This window comes from Bufo bufo, chromosome 7, assembly GCF_905171765.1.
Source record: "Bufo bufo chromosome 7, aBufBuf1.1, whole genome shotgun sequence".
NCBI classification, from domain to species: domain Eukaryota; kingdom Metazoa; phylum Chordata; class Amphibia; order Anura; family Bufonidae; genus Bufo; species Bufo bufo.
In genome coordinates this window covers 56,507,541-56,523,476 of record NC_053395.1, presented here as the reverse complement: position 1 = coordinate 56,523,476, position 15,936 = coordinate 56,507,541, and the positions used below count along the sequence as shown (strand labels likewise).

General features: G+C 42.2%; 1 protein-coding gene across 1 annotated transcript in view; it reads right to left on the bottom strand.

Annotated features, from left to right (window-relative positions):
* Positions 1 to 1,537: 1,537 nt before the first annotated feature.
* SHISA9 (shisa family member 9) overlaps positions 1,538 to 15,936 on the bottom strand; it is a 420,563-nt gene continuing 406,164 nt past the window's right edge. The window contains exons 4-5 of the mRNA XM_040440298.1: positions 2,076 to 2,194; positions 1,538 to 1,877 (exon numbers count right to left, since the gene is read on the bottom strand). Of these exons, the coding sequence (XP_040296232.1) occupies positions 1,626 to 1,877; positions 2,076 to 2,194 (371 nt within the window). The 3' untranslated portion in view covers positions 1,538 to 1,625. The remainder of the gene's footprint in view (positions 1,878 to 2,075; positions 2,195 to 15,936) is intronic.

Here is a 15,936-nt window from a genome sequence, read left to right as displayed (position 1 = left end):
GAATTCTTTTTGCACTCAAATCGAATCGTTCAGCAGATTCTGCCGAATCAGTCTGGATTAGAAAATTTAAGAAATTTGCTTATCTCTAAAATAAAAATATAATTATTTGGAGTTTGTTGATAGTTGCTTTGTGTAAAGAGGCTTGAAGTTTTGTAATATTCTTAGATTTGTTTTTTACATTATTGATACTTTCGGAAAATAAACATAGGGTCACCCCTCAAGTCTTTTTGAATTATGTATCTTTATATAAAATTACTGGGAAAAAACTGTATGGACAACTTTAATATTTAAAAAATTTAAGGCACATTTATGCCCAAATGCACAAATGTTTTAAACACCAATGGTGCAAGTTGATTTAATGGGATAAAGCATTTTTATTATTTGGTAGCACAACACAAATTTTTATAATAAGCTACCTTTTCAGTAGCAGTGTTTTGGCAAATGCAGGGAATATAATTTATAAGCTGTGATTTACATTTTAGATTTGTTAGTGTATGATTGAATATCCAAAGGATAACTGTATGCTGAAATATCAGATGTGGCAGCCTCATGCATTTAGAAGCAAAACGTTCACATAAAGACCCAAAGAGGTAAACTATATGTCATTTTTCTTTTTTCTTTTTTGTTGTTGTTGATCCAGAATAAAAAAATAAAAACAAAGTCAAACATTTCCATCTAACAGAAAAAAACAAAACAAACCTAAAGCACTGCAAATATATTTGGCAGATATACACAACATAACTTAAGAAGAACACACTTTGAACCATGTTACAAAGTAAAGACTAGTACCCAGTATGAAATTAAGCAAAAAGATAAAAGGATCAAACAAGACTTTTCATTGAACAATAGAAATACATTAAAGGCACCGCCCACTTTGTATTTTTTCCAGTCATAAGCAAGTGTAAATAGGCAAACATAGACTGAATACTTCCCCCAACCGCCTAACTGTGGAATATACGGAAAGGAAGAACATATTGATTTTTCTATCTTCCAAACTCTCTTTTCAAATGCAAAAACTCTTATTGTCTTGTCTTTTTTGCTGAAAGTTTTTCATGTCTTATTATGTAAAATAGTCATTTTTTTATAATAGCTCAGAACTTTCCATCAATAAGAAAGGCTCCATTCCCTTTTTATGTAACAGTCTTATTGAGGTTCTTCACCATTTGTTTTTTGCTTCTTATAGATGGAAAGGCCTTGGTTCAGATGGATTTTCACAGATGTGCAAAGAGATGATAATGAAAATAATCACTCTCATAACATTTTCCATTTTTTAGTTTTCTTTTACAAAAATATTGGCCCCTGTAACGTTCACGTCATTACATCCTCTTCAGCAATTAAGAGCGACCATGTTAATTTTTGCAGAGATGAAGGCTCTGTTGTGCTACTCCAGATCATAAAATTCAAATCTCTAGTTTATTTTGTGTTTTTTTTTTAGAAAAGCATAGGCAACAGTTTTTTCTTAACCTTCATTGTGAAGTAAAAAAATGGAGTCCCTAATTGCTTTCCTCTACAGTATTGCTGGACATGAAAAACACAATCTGCTGTTCACAATCTTCAGCATACAGGGACCTCCATTTCCATACCTATAGTGGTGTTTGGTTCCACGAGGGTTAGCTTTTTATATTTCAGACAGTTACTTCTGTTTTGCTGTTTGTTACAAAGTATGGCTGTGGAGGAACATAGTGCTGATTTTGAGATGGCATCTGTTCATTTACTGACTCCACCGGGCAATGCTTCTTGGCTGCATAGGCCTGCCTCCGCAGGGAATGCTCAGAGTGGTCCCAGGTTTTATAGTCAGGATTGTACGATGAGGCCAGTGGATGATTATGTATTTTGGTGGCTTTGGATTTCTGTCCATTTAATTTCAGTGTGCCACCAAGTGTGCCACCAAATGTACCACCACCGTGAGTGCCACCCAGCGTACCACCGCCAAGGGTTCCACCCATTGTTCCACCAAGTGTCCCACTCATTGAGCCACCATGGGTGCCTCCTATTGAGCCACCATGAGTGCCTCCAATTGAGCCACTGTGAGTGCCACCTAAAGTGCCACTCATTGTGCCACCAAGAGTACCACCTTCAGGACTATAGGACCTCTCTTGTTCCACACGGACAGGATGTAAAGGAAGGCTTCCTTTTGCTGCAAGTTCTGCAAGGTGTCTCCTTTTTGAATAGAAGTCTTCATTTCCCTTTTCCGCTGTAAAAAAAAAAAATTTGATTAATATATCAAAAAAGCAGTTAAACTTAAAAATAGTAGCATAAGGCAATTTGTGAAAAGACAAATAGATACAATAGATATTTTCAAGTTGATCTGAAAAGAAATAACAGGAAATGTATTTTTCATGTACAGTTTGATTGTACAGGTAATGTGCTATACTCCCTATATATACATTTCAGAAATCCAGCCATACCCATGAAGAAGGCTAGTTGATTTCATAGTACGTATACATTTGCATAAAATATAAAGCTCTGCTTCCTTATTTCTCTTTTTCAAGCATAGATGGATAATTCACTCTTCCATTGTGAGTTTACAGTCAAAAATACATAAGTGTATATATTTTTTATTTTATACTTGATTTAACTAAAATGTTAACCTAATTGCAACCTTAACATGACAGCAAAACTGTAGTCAAGAGGAAGGAAAGAGAAAATCTATCCCGGGAGACTACAGTATAGAGGGTTTGAGGCAAAGACCTACACCCATTTAAGTGAATAGGAGCTGAGCTTTAGTAACCCAAAATGGCCACTTTACATATAACTTTGCTTGCAAAGAGTTAGTTGTGGCTCCAGATGCTGCAGGGAGCATCTGATCAGTGGGGGGTGTCGGGTGTCAGACTCGACCATCGATCTGATATTGCTGACCTATCTTGAGGATAGGTCATCAATATCACTGACCCAGAGAACTGCTTTAATTCAATGTAGTAACAAAATTAAAAACTATTTAGTAGAAAAGGTGAAATGTGACAAAAGAAATATATAAAATTTAGAACCACATGTTTCATAAGTTGATTTTATTAATTTCAGAAGACCTAAAAGAAAAAAGGAACTGTGGTGGCAAAAAGTAGATCACAATATACTGCACATAGAGGCCTCAAAGCCAAACTACCATTAGAGGGCATTTATATAGTTTTACTCATATACAGAAAACTCATGTAGGAAAACAGCTGAATTATGTTTCAGTGTACAAAACTCATCATAGAGGATTGTGAGGCTCAGCCAGAACTTTTTAGCTGGCACAGATTTCATATCTTTCATACATTATAACAGTCTAGTATAGACAAGGCAGAGGGGGGAACAGCATAGCTATGTATGCATATAGAATACATATGGTAACTATCTGTGGCTGCTCTCACTGGAGCATTGTGCAATCTGAAAAGTAGATCTGAAATGAAAAAGCTTTGGCTACAACTGCTTTAAAGATTCCTTAATAATTTAAACAATTCTAAGGAAAGCAAGTTTGACTCAAATTTTTCAACAATTCAGGTCAAATATGAATCCAAATTGATGAGGTAATTTCTCAAAATGGCATCAGAAGATCATTAGATCAGAAAAAAAAATGATGAAGGCTAAGCATCAAGTGACCTCAGAAGGCATTTGCCACAAAAAGTGAAAAAAAAATTGGACCACAGAGGCTGTTTGCTAGCACTGCCAGCAATGCATTTACCCATAGCCATATATGTCGCTATAACTTACTATTGCTGTCTTGGGTTTAAAGAGCTTGACATTAGTTGTTTACATTTCTAGGAGACCCCAAAATGTCATCCACAACTTTTCAGGGCAATTAGAGCACTTTCAAGACATACTGATAGGGAACTTATATTGTGAGCCCCATTGGGAACAGAAGGTGTGGGGAAATATCCTTATTAAAATATAACTTTTATACGGTATACAATAAAATACAATACACCAGAGGATGCATCAACATAACACTCATACAAACATGTGAAGGGGTCCATTCATAGGTACCCCACTGCTGGTAGAGCAAGGGTAGAAAAATAGATCTGCTGCGCCTGTGTGGACGCAAGCAGTCTTACCCGACCAACCAGATGGCTAGGATCAGCTTGGCTTTGGTAATGCCTGGACCGGACGGTGTCTTGTGTAGTCAGAGGGAGTCTTGGTACTGTGCCCTATCTCACCCTGAAGACTTGCGGGAAGGGGGCTGCTCCCATACTGCCTGTCTACACAGAGCACTCGCCCTAGAAAGGGCGACCCAATCAGGATACCTGTCCCTAGTTATGGACCTGATCACTGGCACTATCAAAAAAATACAGATTCTTCAGATTATTTTTTTAATAGTGCCAGTGATCAGGTCCATAACTAGGGACAGGTATCCTGACGGGGTCGCCCTTTCTAGGGCGAATGCTCTGTGTAGACAGGTAGTATGGGAGCAGCCCCCTTCCCCCAAGTCTTCAGGGTGAGATAGGGCACAGTACCAAGACTCCCTCTGACTACACAAGACACCGTCCGGTCCAGGCATTACCAAAGCCAAGCTGATCCTAGCCATCTGGTTGGTCGGGTAAGACTGCTTGCGTCCACACAGGCGCAGCAGATCTATTTTTCTACTCTTGCTCTACCAGCAGTGGGGTACCTATGAATGGACCCTTTTACATGTTTGTATGTGTGTTATGTTGATGCATCCTCTGGTGTATTGTATTTTATTGTATACCGTATAAAAGTTATATTCTAATAAGGATATTTCCCCACACCTTCTGTGGTGGGCCCCTTCACATATAGAATCTTGAAATATCGGTGAGGCTTTTGTAATTATCAGCTCCACTCAGTTATTGGTTCCCCATTGGGAACAGTTGGATGCTAATATCTGTAAAGTGCTGCAGAATATAGTAGCGCTATATAAGTGCATAAAAGAAATAAAATAATTTTAATTTGGCTTGAATTTATTTAGCCCCAAATCGAATCACATGACCGATTTGGGTGAATCAAATGTGAATAAAATTTCAAGAAATTCGCTCATCGCTATTATTTGGCCATCACAAATAGCCTACAGAAAGAGAGCCTGTGGTTACAGATTGCTTAGAGGTACAATTATAATGAGAAGTAGATGAATAACATGTGAAAGAATAAATTTTGTACGTAGACAACGTTTATGAAAAACATTAACTAGAAAAAAAAAGTCCAAGAATCTAATATCTAATTGTTTTTGCATAAAACTAAGTAATGCCAATTAAACGATTTACTATACTGTGCAGGCAATGAATGTATCCCATATCCGCTATTGTCCAATTTTGTGCTATATATCAAGACTCAAATATGTGAGTATAGTATTCTTCAGAATAACACTCTTCTATGCTACTTAGCTAAAGATGGTCTGGAATAATAATTACCTAGCTACTTGACCTTTTGTTATAGACATGCTGCACTGCTGGCTAATGACTCTATGTGTTATACATGAAACTTGCCATAAAAATAGCTCTGGTTATTTGGGAGAGATAATGTTTCTGATGATGTGTTCAGTAGTATATGACAGTTTGCTGCTACAGTATTGGCGATGAACAGTGTTGGTCGAGCACCAAAGTGCTCGGGTGCTCAAGTAGAACACCTTGGGATGCTTGGGTGCTCCACTGAGCACCCGAGCTCAATGGAAGTCAATTGAATAACCCGAGCATTAAACCAGGCACCCCCTGCTCTGAAGAGGGGAGGGTGTCTGGGTCATAGTAAAAGGTCAGAAATTAATGGAAACACCACTGAAATGGTTCGGGAACAGCATGGGGAGGATGTCTGGATGCATCTTGGACTCCCAGGTAGCTGCTGGGAATAATGCTGTCCGAATAGTATGCCACTTTTACAGACTGACAATAATATGCACAAAACCATTCTATCCGGTATATTAACTTGTATATAAAGTGCAAGTGCTGCCAAAAATTACAAGGAAGAATAGTATGCCACTTTTACAGACTGATAATAATATGCACAAAACCATTCTATCCTGTATATTAACTTGTATATAAAGTGCAAGTGCTGCCAAAAATTACAAGGAAGAGGCACTTCGATACAACCTGTATATCACATAAAGGAGGGCCTCATTCACATTGTGTTACAATAGTTCAGGTAGTGGGACTTCTAAAGCCTATGCACTAAGAGAAAGGGTTGCAAAAATTACAAGGTACCGGCACTCCAATACAGCCTTTATTACACATAAAGGAGGGAATCATACACACCCTTGAAAAATTATGATTGCTGGCCTGCTGGTGACCCTCAAAAACAATAGGAGCAAGAACCTGCTGGTGACCCTCTAAAACATTAGGGGCGAGGGCTTGCTGCTGATATGATCTTCTAAAACATTAGGGGTGAGGGTCTGCTGCTGAGCTGACCATCTAAAACATTAGGGGTGAGGGCCTACTGCCGAGCTGACCATCTAAAAAAAATTGTGGGCGAGGGCATGCTGCCGAGCTGACCATCTAAAAAATGTTGTGGGCGAGGGCCTACTGCCGAGCTGACCATCTAAAAAAATTTGTAGGCGAGGGCCTGCTGCCGAGCTGACCATCTAAAACACTATAGGCGAGTGCATGCTGCCAAACTGACCATCTAAAACATTATAGGTGAGCGCCTTCTGCCAAGCTGACCATCTAAAACATTATGGGCGAGGGCCTGCTGCTGAGCTGACCATCTAAAAAAAATTGTGGATGAGGGCTTGCGACCGAGCTGACCATCTAAAAAATTTTGTGGGCGAGGGCCTGCTGCCGAGCTGACCATCTAAAACATTATGGCCGAGGGCCTGCTGCTGAGCTGACCATCTAAAAAATTTTGTGGGTGAGGGCCTGCTGCTGAGCTGAACATCTAAAAAAATTTGTTGGCGAGGGCATGCTGCCAAGCTGACCATCTAAAACAATTTTGTGGGCGAGGGCCTGCTGCCGAGCTGACCATCTAAAACATTATAGGCGAGGGCCTGCTGCCGAACTAACCATCTAAAACAGTTTGTAAACAAGCTCCTGCTGTCGAGCTGACCATCTAAAACATTATGGGCGAGGGCCTGTTGCCGAGCTGACCATCTCAAAAATGTTGTAAGCAAGGGCCTGCTGTCGAGCTGACCATCTAAAAAATGTTGTGGGCGAGGGCCTGCTGCCAAGCTGACCATCGAAAAAAATTGGTGGGCGAGGGCCTGCTGTCGAGCTGACCGCCTAAAACATTATGGGCCAGGGCTTGCTGCCGAGCTGACCATCTAAAATATTATGGGCGAGGGCCTGCTGCCGAGCTGACCATCTAAAAATGTAGGGGCGAGGGTCTGCTGCTGAGCTGACCCTCTAAAAAATTATGGTTGAGGGCCTGTTGGTGACCCCCAAAAACATGGGTGAGGGCCTGCTGGTGACCCTCAAAAACATTATGGGTGAGGGCCCGCTGCTGAGATGACCCTATAAAACATTAGGAGCGAGGGCAGCCTAATAAGCATGTTGATATGATGGAGGAGGAGGAGGAGGACGAGAAAAGGGAGATTGAACCATATACCTTTTTGAATGGTGGAAGGGGTGCATGGGACTACAGTGTATTCAATACACCATAGACGCCACATTTATTGTGACTTTATGTCCCGCCGCTTTCCTCTGGCGAAGTAGAGAAGTGAGGGGCAATCCAGGCCTTGTTCATTTTTATAAGAGTCAACCGCTCAGCATTTTCAGTTGACAGGCAGATGCGCTTATCAGTTATTATGCCCCCAGCAGCACTAAATACACGCTCTGACAAAACACTGGCGGCGGGACAGGCCAGCACCTCCAAGGCGTAGAGCGCCAGTTCGTGGAATAACACAGCGATAATACACAGGGATAACTGAGGATGCTGACACGGTCTGCTACGTTATCTTTTACCATCTTCCAAAATGTTTCCCTCCTTGTGACACTAGGCCGAGCATCAGGTTGAGGGTGCTGGCGGGGTGTCATAAAACTGTCCCAGGCCTTGGAGAGTGTTGCCATGCCTCTGTTGGAACTGCTGTGTGTTCCACTCATCTCCCCTCCTCGTTTGGCCAAGGAACTACGTACTCTGCAGCCAGCGTTGTCAGCTGGAACCTTTTGGAGCAATTTTTCCAAAAGGACCTTCTGGTATTGCACCATTTTGCTTATCCTCTCCACAACAGGAATTGGAGATGATAAGTTATCTTTGTAGCGGGGGTCGAGAAGGGTGAACAACCAGTAATCGTTGTTGGCCAAAATGCATGCAACGCGAGGATCACGGGAAAGACAGCCTAACATAAAGTCAGCCATGTGTGCCAGAGTCCCAACAGACAAGACTTCTCTGTCCTCATAAGGAGGATGACTCTCAATCTCCTCATTCTCCTACTTCTCTTCTACCCATTCTCCCTGAACAGATGGAATAAAGCTTCCATGGGTACTACCCTCTGTAGCGGAGGCAACCGTATCCTGCTCCTCCTCCTCATCATCCAATTCGTGCTAAGAAGACAAACTGAGGGTGGTCTGGCTATCACCCTGTCTACTTTCTTCCACCTTTTCCACATGCAAAGCGTTGGCCTTAATTGTGAGCAGTGAGCGTTTGAGCAGACACAGAAGTGGGATGTTACGCTGATTTTAGCGTTATCCCCACTTACCATCTGTGTTAATTCCTCAAAGTTGCGTAAAACCTCACAGAGGTCAGACATCAATGCTCACTCGTCGCTTGTAAATAGCGGAAGCTGACTGGAAAGGCGATGACCATGTTGCAGCTGGTATTCCACTACTGCCCTCTGCTGCTCACAAAGCCTGGCCAACATGTGGAACGTGGAGTTCCAGCGCATGCTCATGTCACACAACGGTCAGTGAGCTGGCAATTCCAAGTGCTGCTGCAGCGTTGCCAGACCGGCAGAAGCTGTCGATGACTTGCGGAAATGAACACACACACTGCGCACCTTCACCAGTAGCTCAGGCAAATTGGGGTAGGTTTTGAGAAACCACTGAACCACTATGTTGAACACGTGGGCTAGGCATGGTATGTGTGTGAGTTTGCCGATCTCCAAAGCTGCCACCAAGTTATGGCCATTATCAGACACAACCATGCCTGGTTCTAGGTTGACTGGCGAGAGCCACAGCTTAGTCTGGTCCCATATCCCCACCACAGTTCTGTGGCGGTGTGCTGTTTGTCACCTAAGCAGAACAGTTTAAGCACAGCCTCTTGCCACTTCCCCACTACAGTGCTACACTACTACTGACTGATGTCTGACTGGAGCCGTAAGATTATAATTCAGAGGTGGAAGGAGGAGGAGAAGGGGGGGTTGCAGCCACTAACGTAGGTGCTGGTGGAAACCCTTATGGAAGCAGGGCCTGCAATCCTTGGCGTCGGTAGCACCTGTGCCATCCCAGGGTACGACTCGCTCCCGGCCTCCACAACATTAACCCAGTGTGCAGTCAGGGAAATGTAGCGTCCCTGACCCAAAGCATGTCCATGTGTCAGTTGTTAAATGGACCTTCCCAATAACTGCGTTGGTCAGGGCACGGGTGATGTTACGGGACACAAGCTGGTGTAAGGCTGGGACTGCACACCGTGAAAAATATTGCGGCTGGGGACAGAGTACCGCGGGACAGCCGTATAGCGGGAGGCATCCGGCATTGCGTCTTGGACAGGGGATTGGCCAGCACGTAACACAGGGGAAGAGGAGGCAGTGGTGTGAAGCGCAGACACTGGTTGTGGACCCAGGTGTTCGGCCCACCTATTAGGGTGCTTTAAAGCCATGTGGCGGATCATGCTGGTGGAGGTGAGGTTCCTAGTGTTCACGCCCCTGCTCATTTTGGTACGGCACAGTTTGCAAATGACAATTATTTTATTGTCTGCACTTTCCTTTAAAAAAAGCGTCAGACTGCGGAACATCTACCCCTTGGCAATGGAGATTGCCAGAAGGGGGTGCTCCAGGGAACAGTTGCCTGCCTGTTTGGTGTGGCCTGCCTTCTCCCTTTTGCCACCCTACTGCCTCTTCCAGCCTGTTGTGGTGATGCGGATCCCTCCCTCTCTGTACTGCTGTCCTCGCTCGGCTTGCCACCTTCCCAGGTTGGGTCAGTGACTTCATCGTCCAGCACCTCCTCTTTCACTTGCTCACTCTGGTCATCCTCCTGACTTGTTGACCTAACAACAACCTCAGTTATTGACAACTGTGTCTCATCCTCATCATGAACCTCTTGAGACACTAAATGTGGTTGACTTATTGGCAACTGTGTCTAATCATCATCATCCACCTTGTGAAACACTAATTTCCATTCCCCACCGTCATCTTCTGACTGTGGATGCTCCAGAGTTTGGGAATCAGGGTACAAGATCTCCTCATGTCCCTCTTCAAGCGGGCTTGGCTTGAGGCCCAAATTAAGGAATAGCGATGAAAACAACTCCTCGGGAAATCCGAGTGTGGGATTACTTGTTTGCCAAGACTCTCTATGGTGGGTGGAAGGAGTATCAGGGTGAGGATTCTGTTGACCAGACTCTTGGCTACTGAGACTGGACTTTGTGGAAGACAGGGTGGTGCTTAACCAACTGGAAGCATTATCTGCTGCAATCCAACCATCCACCTGGTCGCACTGGTCTGATTTTGAGAGTGGTGTCCTGCGCCGCCCTTCAAACTGGGACATGAAGCTAGGTATCGTGGATGAGTGTGTTTCTTGTGCTCTGGAAGCAAGCAAAGTTTCACCGTGCCCAGGGCCACGGCCTCTGAGTGCACCATCAGCAGCACGGCCACTTCCCCGTCCCTTACTGCTCGCCTTGCGCATATTAAATGGTATATATGCTTACAAGTAGGTCACTCGTACAGTAGCGCAGGTTTTGTAAGTGTATGCCCAAATAAAGTACACACAATGTCATAGATATTTTTAGACTGCGTACACGTTACACAGGAGATGTAGCACAGATAATGTCACTGTCACCAGCAGTGAAAAAGATTACACTGAATGTCACTGATATTTCGGATGTGCTTACGTTATACTGGAGATGTAGTGCAGGTAATGTCGCTGCCACCAGCGGCAAAAAAATTAGACTAAATGTCACTGATATTTTGGATACGCAAACGTTATACAGGACATGTAGGGCAGGTATCTCTAGACCCTCTGTAATCAATACAAGGGACAGTTCCTGATTCCTATATCAAAATATATTATATATATATATATATATATAAAACATATATATCAACTAGTAAAATGATGAGAATCTCTTTCACTGATATTTCGGATACGCTAACGTTATACAGGAGATGGAGTGCAAGTAATGTAACTGTCCACAGCGGACACCATCTATGGGAAAAGTACACTGGATGTCACAGATATTTTTAGGCTGCGCACACCTTAGACAGGAGATGTAGTGCAGATAATGCCGCTATCTGCAGCGGCCAAACAATTGCAAGGTATTTAGTGCAGGTTGCGCTAAAAAAATATATTGCTGCCAGATACAACTATAAAAGGACTTTTGGGTCTCTAACAAGTTTTCGCAAATTTAGCGCAGGTTGCGCTAAAAATATATATTGCTGCCACACACAATAGTCCTTAAAAGGACTTTTGGGTCTATAACAAGTATAAAAACAAACATATTGCTATTTCAATCCTTACGCTATCTTTTCCTTCTGCTCTCCAGCTCTCCCTGACTAATACTAAGCTGAACACTTGTCATCGGATGCTGTATAGCACCCGATGACACGTTCCGGCCAGCCAATCACTGTAATGCCAGCAGCCAACATGGCTACGGCATTACAGTGAATGGCAGTACTTATCTGCATGTTTATTGGCTGCGTAAAAGCCAACAAACGTGCGGGGAGGACTCGATCATCGCGCTTGAGCACACGCGGTATTCGACCGAACGCCGAGATTGGCCGAGCATCGCGATGGTCGAACCAAACTAGTGTTTGGCCGAGCATGCTCGCCCAACACTAGTGATAAAATATGGTTGTTTAAAATGTGGTGCAAAATTACATTACCTCTTAACAAATTGTCATTGATAAGCTGAAGATGCTTGTCCTGTTACTGAAATTTGAAGTACCATATTACTTTGCAACAAACTTTAAATTGAAGAGCAGATTTACTAATTTGGTCTGTTCCAATGGCCTTTCACCTTTAGCCATTGTTCTGTACGTGGAGGCGCCAGCTTCTTGTGGGGTTTGAATTAGGGCCATTGTGTTCAATGGCGGTTCATGTTGCCACTGTTCTAAGAGTCCTGGTGTTGGCTACTGGGTGTGAATTAGGGCCATTGTGCTTTGCACCTCAGTCTGTTGTGTTAATTTCCCCTGCTATATATTTTCTGAGTTGTGTGTCATTTTCATGGTTGAGCATCAAATTCTGTTCACATTCTGTCTGCTTGTTCTGTGCTGGAGGTTAGATCTGTCTGCCTGATTACTCCACATTGCACTTGAATCTGTGTTTGGAGTTGTTCAGGATCTGTCTGTGTGTGAATTCTGTCCTAGTTCCATTTGCCATTCCCCTGTGTCTGTTCCATGGATTAGTACAGTATGTACTCTATTAGTATGTACTCTGCTTGTCTGATCTTGTCTGGTTCAGTCTGTGTTTGCCTTGGATTCATGTACTTTGACAGCATGTTCTCCACCTGGTTCTGCCTGTGTGCTATGCCTGTTCATCTGGTTCTTTGCAATGGCGTCTCTGACCTATGTGCATCAGCTGCCAACTATACCGGGAGAGAAGAGATAGCGGTCTGGTGGCTCCACTGCAGCAAAGACCAGATACCTTTATAGTGATTAAAGAGTTGAAACCAGGGTATCATCAGGATAACACCCTCAGGGCTAGCCCAAAGTCAAACCTATTAGCTGGCCTAGTGGTTCCAAGTCCATTGTCCATAATGTCTAAAATATAGACTGCATAAATTTAGGCCATCAGTCAAAAGATGTGCCAAATGCTGATTGATAAATCTGATGTAGGGTTGTACACTTTTGTCTAACTTTGCAACAACTATTGGTTGGCTTACTTTGTGTCAAATCTAGTAAACAAGGTGAATACCCCAATAAGAGTATAATTAGACAGCTTATTCACCCCAATTTGAGAATTAATGCCTAATCGAATTGCTTATCTATTAGATAAGGTGGACACACCAATAACAGTAAAATTAGACAGCTTATTCACCCCAATTTGAAAATCAATGCCTAATAGTATTGCTCATCTATTAAACAAGGAGGAAACTATTCAGTTAGATAGCTCTGTGCCCTACACAGGGATTGATGCAAACTGCGCTGTCTCCTATGGGTCCCTTCAGCTTCCCTACATATTACGGTCCCTGTACTGTCCCTGCAGTCTCCCTATGCTCTCCCTACTGTGTGTAAAAATCCACCTATGATCTTCCTACACTGTCCCTGCACTCTCCCTAAACTCTCAATATCCAATATTCCACAATTAAAAGCTTTTAGCAACACTGTCCCTAGCACTTGTCATGTCTCTCCCTATGCTCAGCTCACAGTGAAATGGCAGAGACATCAGCATCTTCAAGCAAGATGGCCGCTATGGCCTCTTCACGCTCAAATGGAAAAGGTAAGTATGATTTATTTTTATTTTTTACCGCCATTTCAGGGAAATTGATTAGTTACTACGGAGCATGAGGAAATTTGACTTCGCAGCAAATAATTTTTTTTCTGAAATTCAGATCAATGTCCACTTTGTGAACTTTGATTCCCTCAACACTACCGATGAAGCCAAGAATTATACACTTCACATGTGCCTGACATGCATTGTATGCATCGTGAAGTGAGGTGTACTGTCCTTGGCTTTACTGAAGTAGTATGCATGCATGTGATTGCACTGGGAAAGTCTTCTGGTCAAATTTGGGAAAGTTCCATGGCAAAACCCAACATTCAGATTTTACTGCAAATTTGTGGGACTTGACTTCAGCAAAAATCTTCCACTATGTGTATTATTTTGTGTTAAGGGATTAAGGGGGTCATTTATTAAGACAGGCATAAATACCCCTTTCGCTGGCGGTGGATACCGGCCTATACATAACTTAGGTGTATCTACCGCCTGTCTAAATCTACGCCGGCTAACTTGCTGGCACAGATTTAGACTATTTTCTACTCCAAAAACAGGCGTAGAAAATGATAAATTAGACAGGCCTGCCAATCTTAGCAATCACTAAGAAAACATACAGACAAGACCACAGTCCATGGTTGACGTCCTACAAAAATTCTAGGACAACTGACGCAAAAATAATGGATGACCCAAAATTTTTATAGACATACATCCTGTCCTATTTTAAAGACCATGACCCATCACAAAGATCCCAAAATTAAAGGGGCTGCTTAGTCAGAAAGTCAGAAAGGAAACTGACAGCACCATGTGAAAACCTCCTGGTCAGTCAATTTAATTCAAATCCCTTCCTCAAAACCCCGATTGCAGAAAAGGCTGAGCATCTGGTTTGCACTGTGCACGTCATGTATTAGCACGTACATAGTGAAAACTGAAAAAATAAATCAAGAACTTTTTTTTGTTTTTTTGTTTTTTAGTGCAGAGGGCAGGGGAAAAAAAAAAGCTGATTATAAACTGTAATTTACAAACAATTTGCAACCTGGCTTTGCAGTATCCATATGAGTCCATACAGGAGTGCAAGGCTGGAGGCTAAATTGCTGCCCCCTACAGTCCTAGCATAGCACTGCCTAAATCCACCGTCTCACTTTGCCTCATGAGTGGTGCTCCCCTGACTTTCTTTGGCAGGGCTGGTTGGGTTTGCTATGAGCATGTTTGGGATCCTAAATCACAGCTTCATAATGGCATGCTAGGTGACAGGTTCCCTTTAAAGCTGATTTTAAATATATTCAATAAAATTGACTTTGTCTCTCTTGACTCTTGACAAACTGCAACACAATTTATGACAGTACGTCTCAATGTACATGTGCACTCTAGATCAGTTTGGTGTACGTCCAAGAAGGCAAAGTGGTCCCTGGTATATTCCTCTTTAATCCAGCACTTGTAAAACCTAAGAGCGGAATAATAAGTTGCTGTTTACATGCCTTCACTGCCTCAGCCTCCTACTTCATTTGTATTTTATCTTCAATGTAGCTTATGCAAAAAGCTCTTGAGATTGCATAATCTTGGTTCTTTCCAGGCATTATTTGAAATGTTTGTCCACCCACAGGCTTTAGCAAGTATAGAGTTTTATTATTGCAGAAAATGTTACAGTTATTCTGCAGAAGATGGAAAATACTTCATGTCTATCAGTCATTGCTTGTTGTTTTTTTTTTTGCAAGTTATGCAATCCATACAAAGCTGATGAAGAATTTTGATAGCTTCTAGTCAATGGTAAAAGGCTTCTCAGTGGTTGCAGTGGGGGCATGTAAAAGCAGTTGACAACAAGCATCATGAGAATTTTATGTATTCATTTCAACGCATTACATCCTTCGATATCTGTAAAAATTGAATGTTTGGTACCGGGAGCTAAAATAAAGTTTCAGCTTTGTCTATAAAGTCAGTAAAGTGCAAAATCTAGAATATTTTACCATATACTGTGCTATGAAAAAGTATTTGCCCCTTTTATATATATTTTTTTTACTTTGTGCATATTTGTAACATTTGAATATTTCAGATCATCCAACTACTTAACCCAAATAGACACAAAAATGATGATGTAAAAGAGGACCTGCGAACACAATATGCAATGCAATCTACACAGAGCATGTTATAAAGCAGGAGGAGCTGAGCAGATTGATACATAGTTTTGTGGAAAGAGATTCAGTAAAACTTGCAATAAATTTATAGTTCTGCTTTTTCTAATATTATTAGAACCCCCATGTACTGCTATCAGTGACTGACAGTTATCTCTGTATACACACTTACATAGAGAATGCTATCGATCACTGATGACACCTTCCCCATGTATAGCTATCAGTGATAGACAGCTATATCCATATACACACTTACACAGGGAATGTAATCAATTTCTGTTAACACCTCCCTTTGTAAAGCTATCAGTGACTGACAAGTATCTACGTATACAAACGTACACAGGGGATGCTATTAATCACTGATAACACCTCCC